This window comes from Mycetomoellerius zeteki, unplaced genomic scaffold, assembly GCF_001594055.1.
Source record: "Mycetomoellerius zeteki isolate Tzet28-1 unplaced genomic scaffold, Tzet1.0 scaffold35, whole genome shotgun sequence".
Lineage (NCBI taxonomy): Eukaryota > Metazoa > Arthropoda > Insecta > Hymenoptera > Formicidae > Mycetomoellerius > Mycetomoellerius zeteki.
Genome location: NW_017257338.1, coordinates 2,427,135 through 2,449,306, shown reverse-complemented (window position 1 = coordinate 2,449,306; position 22,172 = coordinate 2,427,135). Strand labels below are relative to the sequence as shown.

General features: G+C 35.8%; 2 protein-coding genes across 2 annotated transcripts in view; one reads left to right on the top strand and one right to left on the bottom strand.

Moving 5' to 3' along the window:
* The window catches only part of Ptr (patched domain-containing protein), a 31,634-nt gene extending 23,265 nt beyond the window's left edge, over positions 1-8,369 (bottom strand). The window contains exon 1 of the mRNA XM_018452722.1: positions 8,029-8,369. The gene's annotated coding sequence lies outside the window, so the exon portion shown is untranslated. The remainder of the gene's footprint in view (positions 1-8,028) is intronic.
* Positions 8,370-16,135: 7,766 nt separating this feature from the next.
* Positions 16,136-21,133, top strand: LOC108725484 (2-phosphoxylose phosphatase 1). Its single transcript, XM_018452521.1, has 4 exons — positions 16,136-16,548; positions 18,001-18,168; positions 18,576-19,141; positions 20,190-21,133. The coding sequence occupies exons 1-4, from the start codon at positions 16,458-16,460 to the stop codon at positions 20,913-20,915; spliced, it is 1,551 nt and encodes a 516-aa protein (XP_018308023.1). The 5' UTR covers positions 16,136-16,457; the 3' UTR covers positions 20,916-21,133.
* Positions 21,134-22,172: the final 1,039 nt, after the last annotated feature.

The window sequence follows — 22,172 nt, the reverse complement described above, 5'->3', positions numbered from 1 at the left end:
GAGCGTATATTCATAGTGGTCATAGGGAAAGTCATAATAACTCTTTGCATTAATTTCTTTATTAACGTTTTGGAGATATCGAGGATCAACATCTCTTACTTCGCGCGGATCCTGTTTCCCGTCAGAGAAGTTGCCACGCTCTAGGTATAATTATTCTATGCGGTTAACATTTGTAAATGCGGAGTTCTGAACGCGTACTGATGACGTATACGATTTTGTCTTATACGTCATTCTCTCTCTCACACACACACACACACACACACACACACACACGCGCGCGCGCGCGCGCGCGCAGAGTAATAGGTACGAAAATGTTCCTTCAAGTAAGCGTATGGAATTAGCTGTTTTGGCAGAGTTTGATGTACAATAACTCAAAAATTATTCATTTTTTACTTCGTGCCCATAGAGACTTTTGATCAGAACGATCAGAACTACAACATATTACAATTTCAGCCAAATTAGCCGGGATCCATTTTCCGTATGTTTTGTGCGGGGTCCTTTATATTGAAAGTTTATATTTTACATGACAGTGTAAATATAAAAATAAATACGCTAATTTCTCAGCTCGTTGGTACGTGAATATTATTATTATTATCATTCAGATTGATGGTTTAATTATGGAGATAATATTTACTATTAATCGAAGTAGAACTTAATTGCACCTGAGGCTACGATAGTAACATAATAAGGTAAATCTTTAATCAACAACTCCTAGACATAAAAAGAAATTCTTCAGAAGGCACTCGCTTCTCGCTAGGAAAAAGTTGACGCTTCGGTTGCTTCACGTATGCAAGCGTAAATTATGTTGTTCTCTACACCGCGATGAACTTTATTACCGTGACATAAATTTGTAATGAACAACACACGATTATTAATCGGAAATCAAGTAAACGTACAACGGAGTTGTGCCAGAGTTGAAAACAAAACTAAAGTTCAAGTAAACATCTAGCAGTGTCTTGAATTTCTCAGAAAGTGATTTTTTTCTTTGTGAAAGTTATTTGAAAGAGTGCATAAATTAGTATTTATAAGATTGATTTACTCGCAGAGGCAACATTTCGAAGAAATAAATATTCCGTCAAATATATAAATCATAAATCTATTAGAATTGTTTGTGAAATTATTGATGAAATATTTGGGTGTCACAACAAGTATTTACAATTTACGCAATTTAAGAGTGCAGTTATTAATATCAAGAAGTAATATTTAACCAGAAGTAATATAACCAAAAGAAATATAACTAGAATAACAAGAAATAACATAAGTAAATAACATAATAAGAAGTAACATAAACATAAATAGATATTCAATGCGTTTTTATTTCAAGATTGTCTTAAGTAATGTTTTAAGCTAATTATGTTAATATAACTCTGTGACATTTTAAGACTGTACTTAAGACGGTCTTCATGACATCTTAAGACTGTACTTAGAACTTATAGCGTTTTTCACTGGGTCGCACTGAGTGCGCACCAAAAACTCGTTCAGTGGCAGCAGTACGAGGTTGCCAAAAGTGCGAGTTTCTTATACTCCCAGCTAAACACGTGTATCGACCTCAGTGCGTTTTATAGTGCACATTTGCCACTACATTTCATAATATAAAATATTGCGTAATTCGCATTTTCATAATATGGAAGGAGGAGGATGCATACGTGTCTACTATTTTGTAAGCTGTTGTTCTGGAAACGCGAAAATAACTTTTGGATTGTAACGATAACATAATTACTTGTAGTACTGATATTCTTATACAATATATCCTGGTAAAAAATTTTTCATGTATGATCATTATATATAAACGTATATAATTATATAATACGTATATATAATACCGTAATATGACATATTTCATATGTCCATACGTCTTTCTTTCTTTTATAAAAATATTTAGCATGATAAAAATAATAATAATAATAATGAGAAAACGTAAAAAATAATTAAAAGAATAAGTTGCAAAAATGATCTTTTTAATTATTTTTTTACATTTTCTCGTTATTGTTATTTTTCTCATACCAATAATTTTACAAAAGAAAGAATGACATATATCATGTGTTCACGTATGAACACATGAACACATTTCATAAATAATTATATATGTATATATTTATGTATGTTCATACATGAAAAATTTTTACCGAGATACCATTTGTTTCACGTAATACCATAATATGCACAAATAATGAGAACATTAATTATACTTCCTTACCGTATATACTTACTTCCTTATCCGTAAGGTTCTGCATGTACTATCTCAACAAAATTTTTAATCTTCGGAATTTTCCGTAGATTATCTTTTAGGAATAATTCCTCTTCATCTGCTAGATGATGAAGATAGCAAATCTAGCAATTCAAATACTAATCGTGCATCCCGCGTAGCCATATTGCACTGATCTGGCACCGTCTCTCGGAGCTCGTGACGAATTCTTGCACTAACGTGCAAAAATTTGGCACTAAGATTCCCAGTGAAACAACGCGCACCGTTTTTGTGCGCACTGAAACGCCTAGTGAACCGCGACGAGTGCGCACTCAGTGCGCACCAATTCTTCCAGTGAAAAACGCTATTACTGTTTTAAATATAAGAACCGACTATGAATATCGGCCATAATAGCCCTGCTATAAATAATTAGTCGGATTGACATCGATTAATGTCGATAGCACAATCAATTGACATCGATTCGGCCAATCATTTCTGACTGGTTTGTAAACTGCTTGATAAATAGATTAAATAAAACACACACAGATTACACGAAGTGGATTCACGATTAAAATTAACTTTTAACGCGGTGTAAAATTCGTGAGGGAGGAAGCGAGAAAAGGGGAGCGATTATATTTTACGGGAGAAAAATTTGCGCGAATCAAGAGCTCCGCGGCTATATGTCGGATGAAATCATACACCGAGTTTACGATTTGACTCATCGATTTGAATCATTATTATCGGAAGGAATAATGAGACATTTTCATGTTGGAGAAACGACGGTTCGCAAACGGAGAACGGCAGTAGGCAGCGTAACACGCCTTTCGATCGCTCGCTCGATTTCTTCCGTCGAAAACGAAGCGATTACCGTCGACGGCCGGCACAGCTCCGACGCCGATCGTGTATAGTCGCGTGCTTTCAAATCGGAAGATATATCTCGTGAGTTAATTTATCGGTTACGGAGAATCGGCCGTCGGCGACATCGCGCGATAGGCCCCGGACGGTACCGGACGGTCGAGAGAAGGCTCTCTCTCTCTTTCCGCGCGCGCGACACTCCCCTCTCGCACTCTATTTTCTCTAATTTAAATAGATTGTACAAGTGTCCCCGCGTTGTGGTCCATTCGACTGGTTCCTCGAAAAACTACCATACCTTTCTCCTGCTATAGAAAGGCAAACGGATCTTTTCACGGATAGAACAGTTTTGCTGAAGTATTTAAAAATTTAGCTAGGTACACATGTAAAAATAATAAAATTTTGTTAGACCATCAAAATAATTATATAAAACGCTTAGCCATTGATAACAATGATACAAAAAGTTTTAACATTTTAATAAGCAGATTACGTAATTAGCTACATAATTATTTTGATAGTCCAAGTAAAATTATTTTCATATCTGTATCTAACTAAATTTTTAAATACCTTACACTGAAAAAATACTAAGTTTTAATAAATATTTATTTGAATAATTCTAAGTAAATATTTAGTAAACGTAAATATATATTTATTTGGTATAAAATCTATTAATTTGATTTAATTATTATTTTTTTAATTGAGTAAGTAAATTTACTCAGTAGTAATATTCAAAGAAATATGTATTAAGATTTAGTAAATTTTTTTTCAGTGCAGTAAAACCGTTCTTTCCTGCACGTGTAACCAACGTAATTTATGCACGCGCGTTCCCTCTAATTCGCGGTGAGTTTCACGAGGAAATAATACGTGAAACGTTAATTTCGTGCCAGCGATCGATTGAGGCGCGTAGAATTCGTTCGCGATAAACGCGAATTATGGCAATAATGCTTGATAAAGGAAAAGAAAGATTATCTTCAGATAATAATCGTAACAATCGGGCCGCAGACGCGTGTTGAATAAATTCGCAATAAATTCAGAGTGACTGACAGATGGTGAAGGACGCGACCGCATCTTCACTATGTCGCGCTTGCTGCAGTATAGTAGCACTGAAATTGCTGGCTGACGTTTTAATCAATTGCAACAATATTTCATATATGGTCAATATCTTTTCCATAAAATATTGCACGTGGTGTACAAATATCTGTATTTCCTAATATAACTCTCGTGCTATTTTATTGGCTTTGGTTTTATATATTTACTTTGATCAAAATCGCTTGACAGCACCAGGAGTGTTTATTCAGGTTCCTTTATCGCGCAGATTTTTCAATTTTAATCAATCATTTTATATTGCCTTTCGCAAATGTTAAAAATCAATCTTATCTGAATTCAACAATCCAGTGTTTTTGCAGAAAATTCTTGTATAGTCAACTCATCATCGTATCAATATTTTTAAAATAAAATATCACAGTGTACAAATACAATATCTATATTTCGATTATTTTATTTCGCCTTTTGCAAATGTTATAGAAATCTTATCTGAATTCAACAGTTTGGTGTTCAGAAAATTCTTGTATAGTCAATATTTTTTTTATAAAATATTGCACACGGTGTACAAATATCTGTATTTCTTAATAACTCCCGTGCTATTTTATTGGCTTTGGCTTTATATATTTATTTTAATCAAAATCATCTGACAGCACCAGGGATGTTTATCCAAGCTCCGCACAAAATTTTTCGATTTCAATGGATCATTTTTTATTCGCATTTCGCAAATATTAAAAGTTGATCTTATCTGAATTCGATAATTTAATGTTTAGAAAAATCTTGTTTTTGACACGCTTCGAGCTTTATAATAATTTGAAAATAATTTTGATAAGCTAACCAGAAATTAAAAAACAATAAATGTCTCGCAACAACATTTTACAGGGCTTTCTTTTCAAAATGATTTTCTCAGTGCGACGAAAATGATCGATGGAGGAGGCCTTTGCGAATATCAGCAGCGTCCCCTCGTTACGGATTTGTCGATCAGTAATATGCAATTCCCCACCGACCCTCCGAGGTCAACAATTTGTTACGGGGACGGGGATGTTCAAGGAATATATCAACAGCGCGGTTGATTGACCCGCTGTTGGAGAGCGATACTTTTTATAACCGACTGAAATCTTTGCTCTGCCACGTGAAATTGCGTTGATTGTGTTCAGAATAAAACGTAAATATTATTCAGATTATACATTTAAGTAAAAAAGAAAAGAAAGAGAAAAGTAATGTTTTTTCGGATTTGGATATCACGTTCAAAGTTGACATGCTTACTGCTGCAGCTGATAAGTAATTGGCGTCGCAGTTACACGAAAAGAACGATTTTGCTCTAACGTGATGATAATCCTGCAAACTTTTGACATTCTAGCAACCAGTGAACATCCTACATAATTTGATATTCCAACAAAATTATTTTTGACTTTATAACTAACACTAAATTTTTAGATACTTCAGCAAAATTGGTTTTTTTTCTTGTATTATATCTGTAACTGATCATATTACAAACTTGTAATGTACTATATATAACGCAACATAGGTTTTGCAGATAAGCTTTTTCTTAAGTTTCACGATTATGCCAAGATTTAAAATATAATAGCATGATAAAATAAAAGGAAACATGTCAAAGTATACGGATACAATCCGTTTCATTTTAACTTGATATTGCGATTTATTTTGACTGTTAGGTGCAAAAATTTTTTATTTCATAAAAATTTCCTTGCAGATTCTTAACACGTTTTAAATTTTGCGTATTCTCTGCACGATATTGTCACTTCCAAAAAATTCCGTAGTTCCACGAAACAACCGATTCCCATTATGGCCGCCGTCATTTTATTATTTAGAGACGGTACAATGGCCTCTAATAAGATAATAAGTTCTGAGACAATGAGTTAACACGAATGAGTCGACGGCGGCGGGGTTTATAACGCCGTAAATGATGACTAAGGCTCGCACTAAACTATGCGAGCATAACATAATCGTAATAACAAAAGCACTTCCTGTTTACACAGTGAGCAGCACTTTTCAGCGAGAGAAATTTTAACAAGAAAAAACTAAAAAAACACAATGCGGATTAGTTCATTAATTAATTTCTCCAAATGTGGAAATATGTTTATTCCATGAGATACGGCTTTGGAGATCGTTATCCCTTTTTGTCGAAACCTCAATTTTATTAGACTCACAGTCGCAATGGAAAGAACGACTTTGCTGAAGTATTTAAAAATTTAGTAAGAGATAAGAATCTGAAAATAATTTTGTTGGACTACCAAAGTAATTATGAAAGACTCTCAAACTGATTGCTACACTGAAAAAAAGTCTAGTAATAGTTACTAAATATTGAGTAAAATAATTTCAATGTAAGGTTTCGTAATATAACCATAAATAATTTTACTTTTCTAAATGTTCAGTAATTATCAAACGGTTGGTTGTATTATTATTATTATCTTCGATAATATTTACTAAATATTTATATAAAAAAGTAAAATTATTTTTGATTATATTAACCAAACATTTTATTGAAATTATTTCACTCAACATTTGGTAGCTATATTACCAAATTTTTTTTTCAGTATAGGTAAAAAATTCATCATTCATAAATATGTATAAATATGTATAAACATGTATGAAATATGTCCATACATTCCTCTTTCTTTCTTTTGTAAAATTACTTTTTAGTATAATAGAAACGTTGCGCTTGGCTTAGCACCGAGACACTACCGTGTCTCCTGATAATAATAGTAATGTGAAAACATTAAAAATAATTAAAAGGGTAATTTTCACGCTATTTGTTTTAGAAAAAATCAAGTTTAAAGAAATGTAAAAAAATTACTTATATATAATTAAATATAAAATTATGTATAATTATGTATGAACAATTTTTTCAAATTTGTTTTTTCTAAAACGAAAAATATAAGGGATAATACGAAAATTATCCCTTTAATTATTTTTTATATTTTCACATTACTACTATTATTTCTATTACACTAAAAAGTAATGTTATAATAGAAAGAGAGATGTATGAACATGTATAAATATATTTCATATATGACTATACATGTTTATGAATATTCATGTATGTTTATACATATTTGTACATATTCATGCATAAAAATTTTTTCACCGGGAGACTATATTAAAACTTTTTACAGCTCAACTTTTTACTCTCATTATGCTTGAATTTCCTAAATTATTTTAAACCAACCACCTACCTAAATTTTTAGATATTTTAACAAAATCGTTCTTGTCGTGCAGTTTCGTAAACTTTGGAGAGAAAAGTCAACTCGACCATTCAATTGCAAGAGCTGAGCGTCCGTTTTTATTCCAGTCGCTGTAACCGTATCCGCGTGTTAACTTGTAACAGTTTGTAATGAATGTTACGGACGGCTTGATAGACGATTACGACTCGTTTAAGCGTCATTACTTACCGAATAATACGGATTGTGTAATTAATTCTAGCTCGTTAATTGCCTCGTGGCAAGTCCGTTTTCCTCGTCTTCACTTTCTATAATTATTTCTATTCTGCTTTCTCTCCTCAAAAGCGTGAGCACGTAAACTCATGTCGCTTTTCAAAAGGACGTTAAATAGTAAGGAAGAGTTCCATTATGTCCAAATCGGTATAACGTTTAATTAAAGTGTTAATTAAAGTATTAATTAACTATTTTTATTAATTTGTTTTTGTCTTTTGCTTCTTTCAATTGTATCTTATCTATATTAACGTCGCGCACACAAAGAAATTTAAAATATACCTATATATAAATCCGTAAAAATACAAAGTTATTAGCGCAAAAATATTTTTTACCACGTTTCATTGAAATTTAGGCAAAGAACGTTAATAAAAATGACCGAAGATTCTAACGGAAAGTATAGAGAAAGCAGAAAAGCGTATCTTCAGTTGCGAGTGCGCAAAATTTTTTATCAATTCCCGCTCAAAATCATCGGGATCGATCGCCGGTGACAATTACCTTGCTCCTCAGCCGGATGCGCGTTAAACCCTCCACAAACTCTCCACAATAAATTTTGTCACCATCAACTAGATCTTCCGGCAGTATCCGAGCCGATATCGATCTCTCTCCTCTCTTTCTTCTTCGTCTCCTTTTTTCTTCTTTTCCTCGCGGTGGCACTTCGTCGCGTGTACCTCTTCGGTCAAACGGATAGAGATCGCGGGAAAAACGTCTTTCACCTGCACGTCCTCGTCCGTCCGCGTGTCATGATCGATGATCGAAAATTCGTTTGCCGAGGCGAGCGTGAAGGAAAGCGCGCGAGTCGAACGTCGTCGCCGAGAAGCGGGATACGGACTGACTGCTCGGCGAGTTGCCTCGCTCGAGATTCCGCTCGTACCTGCTTACACTCGCCCTCGTGCCTGCCGCGCGAGTCAGCTCCGTTCCGTTCCTCCGCTCGAAGCGTATGCTCGCGCGAGAGCGATCTACGGGATCTACGCGAGGGAGCAGCGTCACGAAGAGGAAGCTCGTCCGCGTGAATTTTGAGAAGCAACATCTCACCCGAATCTCGAAGAAATTTCGGCGTTCATCAGGGAAAGTCAAGATTTGGAAATTCCTGCAAGCCTTTTGAAAATCCCTCCTTTTTTTACTGCATTAAAAAAATCTTAATGCATATTTTTTTTAATAGTACTAAATAAACATTTGTTTACAATAAATAAATATTTACTCAATAAAAAAATGATAGTTAAATCAAATTAATGGTTTTTGTATCAAATCATGTTTATATTTAATAAATATTTACTTAGATGTGACAATTTTGTTGGACCATCCAAATGATTTCATATAAATCTCAAGATGAGTAATACTGCAAAAAATTTTGACATTCTAGTAAGTTTAAAGGAGAGAGTCATATATAATTATTTTCAAATATGTATCTAGCTAAATTTTTAGATACTTCAGCAAAACCGGTCTTTCCATGAACGTTTTATCACTTTGTCATATTTGGATATACGTAAAATTTGCAAAGATTTCGTCACGCATTTTTGCGAATAATGGTTTCATTTATCAGATTAAGAATAATTTTACAAAGTACTTAAAACATTGAAGAAACAACACAAATTATATTGAGACATTTAAAAACAGTAAGAATAAGAAAATATTAAAATGATTAGATTTATTAAGCTCAATGTCGAAATCAGGTGGTATAATCAAAGTATTATATTATCGCAAGCAGAACATTCAATTAATAATCCTTTCTCTGAACTATTTTTATATTTAATTTCCAAACGTTACACAATATATTAATTATCTAACGGTTCCGATCTATTAACCAGTGCCGTTAGAAAATAGAGATACATAAAGAAGGTATGCGAGAAGCGGACGGCAGCTTGTAGACCGTCCTGTACAATCTCAGAGATGAACTGATCTTCGCTCGGCGATGCGACTCAAACGCATGGAGCGTGGCACATCCGTGGTAAACGGAAGTAATGAATGCGGCCGCGCGCTTATCTAGTTTGATACTTCCTTGCCGGAGCGGTCGCGTCCATATAAACGGCCGTCGTTTTCGCGAAACGTCAGCGGAGGCGGCGCATCAAACGAAATCTCGCTTTCATTGATTTACGTAATAGTTTGTAACCGATTCCGTTCTTCGTTCGCGTTGTGCTAGACGGGCAACTGACCGCGGTGTTCCCGTATATTGCCCGATATCTTCGGGGAGAACGGCATTCCGGCCGCGAATTACGTTCGCGCGACTTCTCTGCGTTTGAACCGAGATAACAGAAATTTAATACTGGCTAATTTATTACTGAAAGAAAGTAATTAATTACTTATTTTAAGTATTAAAAGCACTGTGTTGGCAGTACCTTATTACTCCAAATAAGCAATTAATTACTGTTTTTCAGTATTGGCCAGTAGTAGATTTCTGTAAGAAAAAAAGCGAAGAAACAATCTCACGCGAAATAAATTTGAATCGAGAATGAAAAAAATCACGCCTAGAAATTAATGAAACCTTTTGAAAGAAAACGGAAGAGAGATGAGAGAGAAGTTTATTACAAAAAATTCATTTTCTTACCACTAGATAATTCATATTTCTTGACATTCCGGTTTATAAAAATATAATGCGTAATAAATATTCATATATTCTTTCTCCTTCCTAAAAAAAAAATAAGTTGCCTTGATACACGCTTTCTGCCAACCGATAAAAATCATAACACGCGCAATTCATAAGTTTATATTTTTAATATATATTTATGTAAATCTTGAAAGTAGTTCCTTTCAGCAGAAATTTCAATGAACTGCCATATCATTCGCGAATAGCAACGTCTTGACGTTTAATTAATTTTAATTTTAAAACAACGTTAAATTTCTCGGCGATTGACCGTAAATAAATCATTGTTAAACTTCATTCAGATTTTTCCCTCTCTCTTTTCCGTCATTCATCAAATGTATATATTTTTATGCGCACACTGTTTGACACGCTGTGGTCAAACGTTTCGCAGTATTAAGTAACTCGATCCGTAGTCGTCTCGATTTGCTTATCGGTACGCTCTTTATCACGAGTTGGTTCTCTTGTTCTTTTTCAGCATCGTACCGTTAGCTGAACGTCCTGAACATCCGTGATACCTTCTATGACGCGCAATTTTATAAATCAGCGTGACTTGAAAGCGAGCGAATTGATCCATACCGTGCGTTAACGATGTCAAACTATGCTGGGCATCTATTAAGAAGGACAAAGGAAAATTGATAAGCCGTAAATACATGCATTATCACAAGAACGTCAAGACATTCAAGCTGACCTTCCACCCGGGAGTGTGATAAAAGTCTTCGTCCACCGCAACGCATTTACTGCACTCTACGACCCAGCGTTTCCTTTTGCGTCACGCTTTCGCGCTTGATCGACTCGATCGTTTCGCGATAACGAATATATTTGCGGATATATTTCACGATACTCTGGGGAAATTCTTCGAAAACTTATTCAACGTTACGAATTAATGTGATTTCCACCGTCTGTCGGGCAGTCGATTTCATTTGTCACGGAATCTATTAATGGAAATTTTTTCATTTTAATTTAAATTTGAAATTGTAAAAGTGTTAGTTTTAGACACCAGTTTATATATTCGTGCTACTGAATGAAACTGCGCGATTAGTATGATATAGAATAAAATCTTTGAAATACATTGTTAAATTCATTTATTAACAACAAATTAAATTTATTCTTATTAAATTCATAATGTCAAATTATATATAATTTGAGTTATTTTTAACCATTTCTTTAGGTCGCTTCTACTTAATTGTATCATTCCTTAATTTAACTAAAAACGATGAAGTTAATCAATGGAAATTAATCAATTGAACAAAAAATGTATTAAATTTCACTCATTATTTATGCATCCGTTAATATCGACAAAAATAGATTGATTTACATCTTGATATATGGAAATTAAAGATAATAAAGTGCTATTTAAATCAAGGAATGTGTTATCATTGTGTATTCGTTTGATATCTAATTATGTAATGATGAATATTAAAAGATAAACAATTTGTATTTATTTACATGGATCTCAGCTACGTTTTTTCCTTTGTAGAAATAAAATGCCATGGTGTGTCGAAAATATTTATTCTTGTTCTCCATATTTAAAACAATGTCAAATGCTTAAATTTCAACTAATTTTAGTATACTTTTTTTTAAATATGTATTGAAACGTAATCTTTCGCAAAATATTTGCTATAAATACATATGCATAAACATTTATTAATGACATTATTTGGTATTAATAGCTCCATATCCCAAAAAGAGGGAAATTATTTGCTAACCAAATATTTGCAATTATTAATTACATAATTATATATATATACATACAAAACTATTTCAAAATGGAGTACTAATTAAAACTAGTATAATTTATTGAGGACAAGTTACTAAAGATAAGTAAATTGAATGAAATAATTGTAAACGACATTATATTCGAAAAAATGGACTAATTGCGGAATAATTTAAATTTAAAATATCAAATCTGTGGAATGCTGACACTTTCACGGTTACACTCTTGAGAGATATAATTTTGCGTTTTGCTCAATCTAATCTATAGTTTCTCCAGACGCACATTCGCTTTCGTCATTCATCCGCTTGAATTTCACTAAGGGTATATGTTCGTCAATTAAGACCCACAAGATTCAAGATATTACTCGGTTTCAGATAGAATCTTTAAGCTGGTAGTCTTGCAACAACTCGCCTTAAGTTAAAAATGACGATTTAATCTGGTCCACGTTTCTTCTAGAAAGAACTGCCTGAATTTACCACTTACACGGTCTTTTTGCGAAAAGAAGAGCAAAGCAATTTCAGTTTTAACTCAGGGAATACATTGGAGAATACACTATCACATGAATATCAAGTTCAAAAAGAAGAAAACTAAAGATAAAAACAAATTTTATTATGCTTTTTCGGATTTCAGAATGTTATATTTCATTATTTTTTTCTAGAAACTAATTATTAAAATTAAAAATGATGAATATTAAATTTTTAATAATTTCACGCATGAAAAATTATTGAAACTGAATACTTATCTGTCGTATTACAAAAATATAGCAAATAATCTGTCAAATAAAAATAAATTTTTGATCCGAGCTTTTCTTTAATCAACTTGAAGTCAATTTTCCTTATTCTAGATTGATAAAAACTTTCGTTCAATCTATGTATATCAGAGTAAACAATTTCTATTATATTCAACGCAGCATAGTTATTCAATATTCAAATACATTCTCATATTATAATTTAGCATAATGTTATAATTCACAATATATAATGATAACCTCCATTGTTCTCTCGATAATTACTGCGAAAAGCTTGTTTAATTTTCTACAGCTAGATGTAATTTGCGAAATTCAATAATTGCATTATTGAAAAAATGCGCTAAAAGTAACAAATTGTTGAAAAAGTAGTATCTAACGCAAGTAGATACATCACGAATTCTTGCTTGCCGCGCATCTCGTTATGAGGGTGCTCGTTATCATTACCGCAATGACATTCCATGACGATGGTAATGATCTTGCCGAGGCTGCGAGATCGGGCACGCTGGCAGGCGACGATGATAACGATGACGAGACAGAGTGGGATCGCCAATCAAACACGCTCAATCGGCGATCCTTGAGGATGCATTCTAGGCTATACTTTGCTCCCGCGACTGTCGATGCGGAACATTTGCGCAACGAGATCGCGGAGGAATTCTGAAGTCTACTCACGAATTTCGAAGCGAATTGCGAAGCGATCGACGCAACGCGACGCCATACCATGACGACAATGGTGACGACTGTACGTCTAGAAATGTCGCACAATGCCCTGGTGTGTGCAGCCTGCTACAAATTTATTCTTCACGACGATGCGCGTTACATCACTATACCGGATGCTCTCTCGCTCGCCGACATTAGACGCCGAGAAACTTAAATTAATTGTAAGAGAAATGATAGTCGCTCCCCAATGCCAAGGCGGTGATAGTCGCAAGGCGATTTAACGTGAACGCTTAAAGGATCCTAATGAGTTGAACTACAAGTAATATATATACAATCGCATCTCTCTAATCCTCACGAACTGCGCATTTTATCTCGCTGAAAAGTGTCGTCATTAATTCTATAAAATACTAATATCACGAAAGAGAGACTGAATTTCTTGAATTTATAAGTAATGGTAATTCGAGCTCGATATTTAAATACTTGATTTGTCTGATCTTGATATTATTACATTGCTTTATACGTTTTATTTAACTTTTCAGTATAATAATACTTATTTTTAAAATCGTGCAAAGTAACAGATTCGTATTGTTTAGAAAAGAACAACATTTGTATTGACAGCGTTCTTAAAATATCATTGCATAATTATAAATTAAATCGAGATAAAAATATATTTCCTGATTTATAAATCTGATATAAAATATCAGATTTATACTCAGATATTGAAAGAAAGCAGAATACAGGTCACAATAACATCGTGATTAATTGAAAAGTGACTTTTAATAATTATTTTGAGACTTATTTTGGCGCTATTTAAATGTCATTATGATTTTTTATTCCGCTGGATAGTGTTTTTTTATTTGTCAACAAAATAAATGCACGTAATAAAAATATTGCCTTATTCAAGAAAGAAATACAATCGACGCGTTTTCTAATCGGTTCACCGAACACATTCGTCCTATCTCTTTGCTCTAGCAAGAGACATCGCTTTCGGACGAAGGAGAGAGGAGGGGAATTTCTTATTAACAAAGAATATCGCTCGTCTGGGGACCGTTTAAGTCCGCAATGCCGCGGGGGCGTTCAATTACCAATGACAGTTACGTGCCCGGCGCGGTGCGTCGCGGCGATGGTAGACGGGCGCGATTACTCGCGTGTAACTCGGCCTGTGCCGATGTAACGTCGCATCAACTGCCCCGATATGAGAACCCCGAGACTAACCGTCAACTGCGGGACAATCTAGCCATCAGTCTTAAACGGAATATATTTACGGGGCCGAGCCGAGAGAGCCCGGCGCGGCGAAACCGTTCGCTTGCGATGACATCACGGCATCCGCTTTCCTCGGCTCGATCCTGGGGTCCGTCGTCGGCGCTAGGCCTTGCTTTTCACGCTCGTGTTTATTTTACGCTTATCCGAATATCGTCGAAAACCTTCGAAATAGAGCGGCACAATCATCGACAAGGTCGAATCGTCGATATGCGACCGTGAATTGACGGCATTGGCGAATCCAGAAATTTATTAAGAAAGGGTCATTGACGTGTCGCGAGCAAAATATTTTTTTAAGGTCAAATATGAAAAGATAGAGTATTAAATTATTATTTAAATTGTTATATTGAAAAAGTATTATTTAAGTGTATAATTCATAAAAAAATTTTTTATTTAAAATTATATTAACATAAAAAAGAATGATAGAATCTATATTTTTTATATCTAAGAATTTCTTAAATTACAAAATATTTTTGAAATATCAAAATCGTGATTAAGCGTTTCAGAAATATTAAAAATATTATGTAATATTTTGTTATAAATATTTTTTAAAAAAGAAGACTCCAAGGAGGGAGGGGGGTCATGGCTGTCAATGATCATCGCGAATTCTGCGTTTAATTGTAATGAAGAGTGATCGAGGCATAACCATTGCAGATATCCGCTAAACCGGTTAATTTCGAAAACTGAGGCAACCGGAATTAACCGGCTTAGTGCTGATTGCACGCTTGATACGATCATTTTAGCTCGCTATTGCGTATGCAAAGGAAACTAGGCGGGTCTATGTCTATACGTTGTTGAAATTAATACGGAATAATCCTTTTAATGAAATAACAAAGGTTCGACAAGCATCTGCTACGGGCAGCTTATCATTTTATAGAAACTGGATTCATTATCTCGTTGAAGTGATTTTATTTTTCCTTGATTTATTTTGCTTTTGTATATTGACGATGCTTTGAATTTTTTAATCATCGGTGTTCTGAAACTCCCATATTAAAAATGGCAAAAAAGAAGAAATAAAAAATGTTCGCAAAATATAGTCGTCAAAAATATTTTCAGCATTAAAATTGCCTTATAATTACATGTATAATTACAGTACTGAAGAAAAAATAAATTAAAATAAACACACGACTGTCAAAAGAATTATTTTAGCATCAAATATGATTACGCGACAACTTCAGCGTTGCGGAAAAAATAAACACGCGTTAAAATAGACATACAAGAGATATCTGTGTGAGAAATATTTGGATTGTGTTTAGCTGTAAAAGTCGGTCAGGTGCAGGAATAATCCGTCAGTCATCTTGACATCTCTCGCGTCTCTCAGGTCGGATGGTAATTGTCAGAGAAAGCTCATTATTATATCCGGGGAACCTATTTTTAATATTATACGACGCGACAAGACGAAAACTCTCCTATTCTCGACGGAGAGCGTATAACCGACCGGCTGCGGCCGTGGAACCCCGCATTCGATAACCGCGCCGGATAAGGGAAGGTCGATAAACGTCGCGGGTGAGCCACCCTGTAGACCGACCAGCCCGTCGTGGAGAACTCTGCTCGGCTCCTCAGGGTGGAGGGTAATCGGCGGGTTGGCGCCTGCGCCTGGAACAACCACCCTCTCGCAAATCTACCCCTGTTATCGCCATGTCAGGACCGGCAGTTCTATCTCGGGCGTACGCGCCGCAGGGAGGTCAGCGATTCTTCTTGTTGTCCACGTCGTTGTTATCGTCGTCGCCGATTGTCCGGTCGAGCGCAATCTCTCGTCGCAGGACCATCGACGAATATGTGGAAAGTGCGGTCGACGGGCGTCTGAAGATGCAGCCTCGATCGGCCCCTTCGTGCGGGACGGAAATAAAGTCGCGTTCTCGTCCTCGCGCCGCTCCACGTTATCGTCGTCGTCGTCGTGACGTCGGAACGCCGTTACCGCTCGCTGGCCTGCGAATCGGTCCCTTGGGGCCAAAAACCGCTGAGGGATGCTCGCGGAAATGGTCCGGCTCTCCTACCAGCACAGGGCGTTCTATTGCTACGTGATTCTAAGCGTGTGGATCTTCCTGCTGGTCGCTGGTAAACGCAAACATCGTGCTATCCCGCGCCGATATGCGGAAATGGTCCCGCTAAATGGTCCCGCTAAATGTAGAGATCGATCCTGCCGTAAAAATCGGCGTAATTTCGAATCGCATTGTTCTCCGATCTCGACACTGCGGTAGGACGCGCGTGATGATTCGCATATATATATATATATATATCTGTCCGCGACGATACAAACGAGACTTCGCGTTGCGTCTTATATCGCAAAAAGAAACTCGCAAACTCGCGTCAAGATTGATCGCGTTTCGAAAACAGGAAGAGAAAATTTCTTATACATTCGTATCTTATACATTTGTTTCTCGAATTTTACGTTCGTCGAATTCTCTCTGAGGTGCTTAAATCTTTCGATCTTCGATAGTTTTATTTTTAAATATAGGATATGCATATGTGAGTGTGAATCTGTCGCGCAGTTACTTTGACGCTTCTCCACTCGCGTTATCACTTCGGCTTTAATAATAGAACTGTAATAATAGACACTTTAGTTTTTCAATAATGGATGATATAGCTGGATGTTATCAGATGCTATCAAGGTGACGATTATTTTACTTTCTTTTTGTCGTGAAGTATAAGGGAAGTGTCAATCATAGTCGTTGACACACTGCTATGCTAAACCGACCACCAGGAAAGAAAACAAACTCATCGTAATCTATTCGAACTTTTCTGTTGACGTTATATTTTTCACCGAAATATAAATCGAGAACGGAGCTAACGTTTTCTCTAATGCAGTTTCGTCATATATTTTAATATTAATATGTACTGTAAAATTAAATCAAACCAAATCTGCATTAGAGGGAAAGAAATTATATTGTATTCAAATAAAAATAAAAACTTATCACTTTGTAGTTTTAACATTGAGAATGACTCGGGCTCGAAACGCCGTTTGTATTATTGTTTAGTTCTTATTAATTATATTTTTAATTTAAATATTGTTTTCTTATGATTTTTTTTTTTTTCGTAGACCTTCTCAACACTTTTATTATTAAAAAATAAAAACGCCAGGAAAATGTTGTCCTTTTTAAAACTGGCGTCTATAACGAAATAAATAATAATAATAATATAAGTGAAGTAAGATTTTGCCGTCGATTTAGAAGCTGCCAATTAGATCCAAGTTTAATAATATTGATATTAATAATCAAAGTGCATTAAACAGGAAGAAATTATAAAACAAAAATGCTAAGAGAATGTTGTTCTTTTTCAAACCAGTTCCTGGTGATATAAATCGTAATGATAACATGAGAAATTATTTTAAATAAGATTTTATCGTCGATGAAAGGTGTCAATTACAGGTTCAAGTTTAATTATTTCAATATGTATTTTCAGATGAAATCAAAATATCTTATAGATCGTAATAATAATATAAATAAAATAATATGAATTCAATCGATTTAAAAGCTATCGATTATAGACAATTTCTCTTTTATTGTGCAGGTATGTATAAATATATCGGCGTAGATGAGAAAACCTCGGTGCAAACGAGAGTCCCGAACAATGATTTGTCGCTACGGGAATTCCCAAGGAATTTAAAATCGGATGCAAAAACGAAGAAGATCTTTCGTTTCTGCAATCTGCCGCACGAGATAGCTGCAGACACCGAAGGTACCTTCATCCAATTATCCATATATTTTTAAATAAAAAGTAATATAATATAACACTTTGAATAAAAGTAACCGAAAATGGAATATTCTAGTCACGATGACCAACATTTTCGTATCATAAATCAATAATTCCTCATCAATTATATTAAACGTTACTCAAGTATCAAAGAAGTCGATCGTCAAAGCTCTTCGTGCATAATCGCAATAAATAGTAAATGGCACAAAGTCAATAATCCCGCTTGATCTCACTCGAGCTAGAAATCGGTATAAATCACTTTCTTCTTGCGTAAGTGTACGCGCATAGAGCACAAGAGTTTCAAAATTATCTTATTATATGAGATTGCGTGTATAACGCACATAAAATATCGTACGTAAAATATCGCACCTTACTTCCTTACTTTCTAACAGGGAAGCTCGATGGCAATTTGACGCTGAGCGGCATCCTGATCTTCATCCGTCACGGCGATCGGGGTCCTCTGACGCACATACGGAACATAAGCAGCATCAATTGCGGGGGTGAACTCGGCACTGTGACCGAGCTCGAGACCATCTATGAGAACTACGTGAGCTTCGTGCAGAACGCGTCGAGCTACTCTCGGGCTGCCTGGGCCCAGTTCCTGGGTCCGTTCCACGGCCTCCCCGTGTTGCCGGCGAACACACGCGACTGCAGGATCGGCCAGCTCACCACCCTCGGTATTCTGCAGCTGTTGAAGACCGGAATCGCACTGAGGAACGCGTACTACCACCGGCTCAATCTCGGCAATGGCACCTCCTTCGGCAAGGATGTTATCGTTTACAGCACTTCCTATCGCAGGACCGTGCAGAGCGCGGTCGCGTTACTGTACGCACTCTTCGAGAACGACGGCTTCCAGAGTCTGGCGAGGATCAGCCTACAGGAGAGCCAGAGCTATGCGTTCTGCAGCAATGAGTGCGCCTGTCCTGCCGCCGAGAAGTTTCTGAAACAGCACTTGAAGGTAAAGTATATATACGGATCGCGAAATTCTAGGAAGAATCGTTCATTTCGTAGACTTCCTGCATATATTCGCAAGATCAAGAGATGAATCATGTTTCCTGTGAAATTTGACAAGCGATACAACAACCTTTGCAATTGTTTACAAATTTATGCGATTAGTACGTTCGTTTAAAGAATACAATTATTAAATATCGTCTTTTAAATTCGAGTAATTTTTGTGCGAAATAATTAAAACCCATGTCGAATTTCTTGCGCAATTTCGTTTCATTTTTTTAAAGATGTACGTAAAACGGACTTTTGTCATCTTTCCACTTTTCCAGGAGAGATTCGATAAATTTACGTTTGTGCTATTCCCGTCTTTTCCCGAGGAAGTTTTAATGATCTAAGATCTCATTTTAGTTTTCTCAGAAACATGTTAAATAATCTGCATCAACATCGCTCTTCTCCTTGCTTTCTCAGGAAATCCAATAAAATTATCTAGGTCATTCTAGGTTGGCAAACGTTGATTTCTCAGTGCGAGTTGTCTAAATAAAATACTTACACGCGATAATAATGTTTTCTACAAAAATAATCTTGCTCGTAACTTCCGTTCGCTATCTGTATCCCACGTGACACGTGAAAATATATCGCATGTTTAATGCATAAGAGAGTATGAATCTTTCCTAAAATTTCGAGAGAGCTCATAATTCGTTCTACCGTTTCAATAATTAATTTTCTCATTAAATTCTTGTGGAAAAGTTCAGAATTTTCAATTAGACAATTAATTATAAAGAAGATTCAAGCTTACATTTAAGCTCCACCTGAATGTAGTTTTGACGAGTATAATTAAAATCGACGAAAACTTTTTCTGAATCTCCAAAGCCTATTTAATTCTATTATTGAATATTTTATCGAGATGTTAGCTCGCGTTTTCCTCTAGTTATTGGTATCAAACGAATAATTCAGTTGGATCTTAATAAAGTATTCGCGGAGAGCTCCGGGGGGAGCATTCACGAAAACGTTGAGGATCATGCGGATCTCTGCAGATACGTTACTTTTACTTTCCCCAGGAGACCTCCAACCATCTGAAATCCCATCCGGCCGTCGGGGAGCTAATCAAGCAGGCGGCGAGCGCCGTGTTCGAGCTTCCGGATCAAGCGCAGACGTGCGATCCGAACACGCTGAGGGATGCCCTGTTAACGTACGTGTGTCACGGCTCCTCGCTGCCGTGCGCGGACCTCGACACCCAACGAACGTGCGTGAAAAGCGATCACGTTACCGGATTGTTCGCCTATACGGATTGGGAGTCGAAGCAGATCGCCAAGAGCAGCAGCCGCAACAAGTACGGGCTGCTGAAGGCCTATGGGATGTTGCGCGGCATCGTCACCTTCTTGCTACGCATCATCTCTGAGGCCAGGCCCAAGATCGTCCTCTATTCCGGCCACGACAAGACTTTAGAATACCTCGCCACCGCTCTTGGTATAGTCTCCGACGTGGCGACCCATTACGCCTCGCGGCTCGTCATCGAGGTCTACAAGATCAATCCACGGAACGACAATCGCCTCGCCAGCGATTTCTACTTCCGCATCGTCGCCAACGGCCGGGACCTCACACCGAAGGTCCCGTTCTGTAGGAACGCAAACACCTACGTCAGCGACGACGGGGAATTTATGGGCAAGAAGCGCGTCAAGCTGTGCCCGATAGAGACCATCGTTAGGCAATTGCACGACGATTACTTCGTGCCGTTCAACGCGACGAACTTTAAAGACGCATGTTCGAGTCATAAGATTCGCTAGAATTAATAGGTATACTCTAGTTCGTGAAGCAAGATCGATCCGATAGGAAAATAGGTGAAGGAACGAGAGAGACAGACTCATTTTCGGTGATAGTAAATATCTTATCCTTGAAATTAGAACTTCAAGACTGTAGCACTTTTTTAGATTCTCTTTTATCTCTTTTTATCCTGAATATAATGGTTTAACCACTATATTCGTAAACAGTAAATATGATGAGAAAAAAATCGCTTTAACACAGTCTAACTTTAGATAAGGGATATCATGATATTCTCTTAAAAATGGCAAATGGCTTCGTCCCGGAATAAAAATAGATGCGGAAGTGACAAAAAGCAGAGAAGCGTTTTAACACGTAAAGCCAGTTCTCTCATTATAGAGATGAGAAGTTTTGACTTCATAAGGATGAATTGTTACCAATTCTTTTTAATTTACTTACTTCTCGTATGACAGATAGATATATCAAGCGGTTCTCGAACAAGTTTCCAACTTGCACTCTATGCATTATAGATAACTAAGCCGATGTGAAAGTAATTATTAATACTAACGTTCGAAATACATCTGCGGAGATCTAATCTTTCAATTTTCCTAACAAATTTCTCTTGCGCGGCGTAAATCGCTTTAACCGCGTAAATGCTATTTTCCCACTTGAGAAAGTATTTTGATTCTATTGCGACTAATCAGATATATAAGATTGTTCATTTGACATTCGGGACAAGCTGTATTTCAAATTTTTTTACATCTCGTTATATCGACGCACAGTTAACGAAATTTAAAATTATCAAAAATTATAATAAAATTTAAGAAAAACGAAAAAAAAAAGGGAATATAAGTTACCATTTTAGCAAGGAGCAAGCCTTATCTTCATAGATATATATACATATATATATAAAACTTTTAACTGACGTATCTAGATAAATTTAGAGAAACGATAGCGCTGATGAGAACCGATTAGTCGATTATTATATATATTTTATCATACACTATTGTATATATGTAAATATATATATAGTGCTTTAGAAATATATATATATATACTAAAAACACAATCTCATATTCTTTCCCCGACTATTAATAAGCGTACAGTAGATAATTATGACAAAACGAAAATAACAAATGAAATCGTACTTTAAATGGAATCTTTGACAAATGTCTTCATTCCGAATGACAGCATCATCCTGCTTCACATCGGTTTTCATATTTAACAAGAGTTTGATATATTAAAAAAATTGATTCTTTATTACAGGCATCAGGAAAACGACA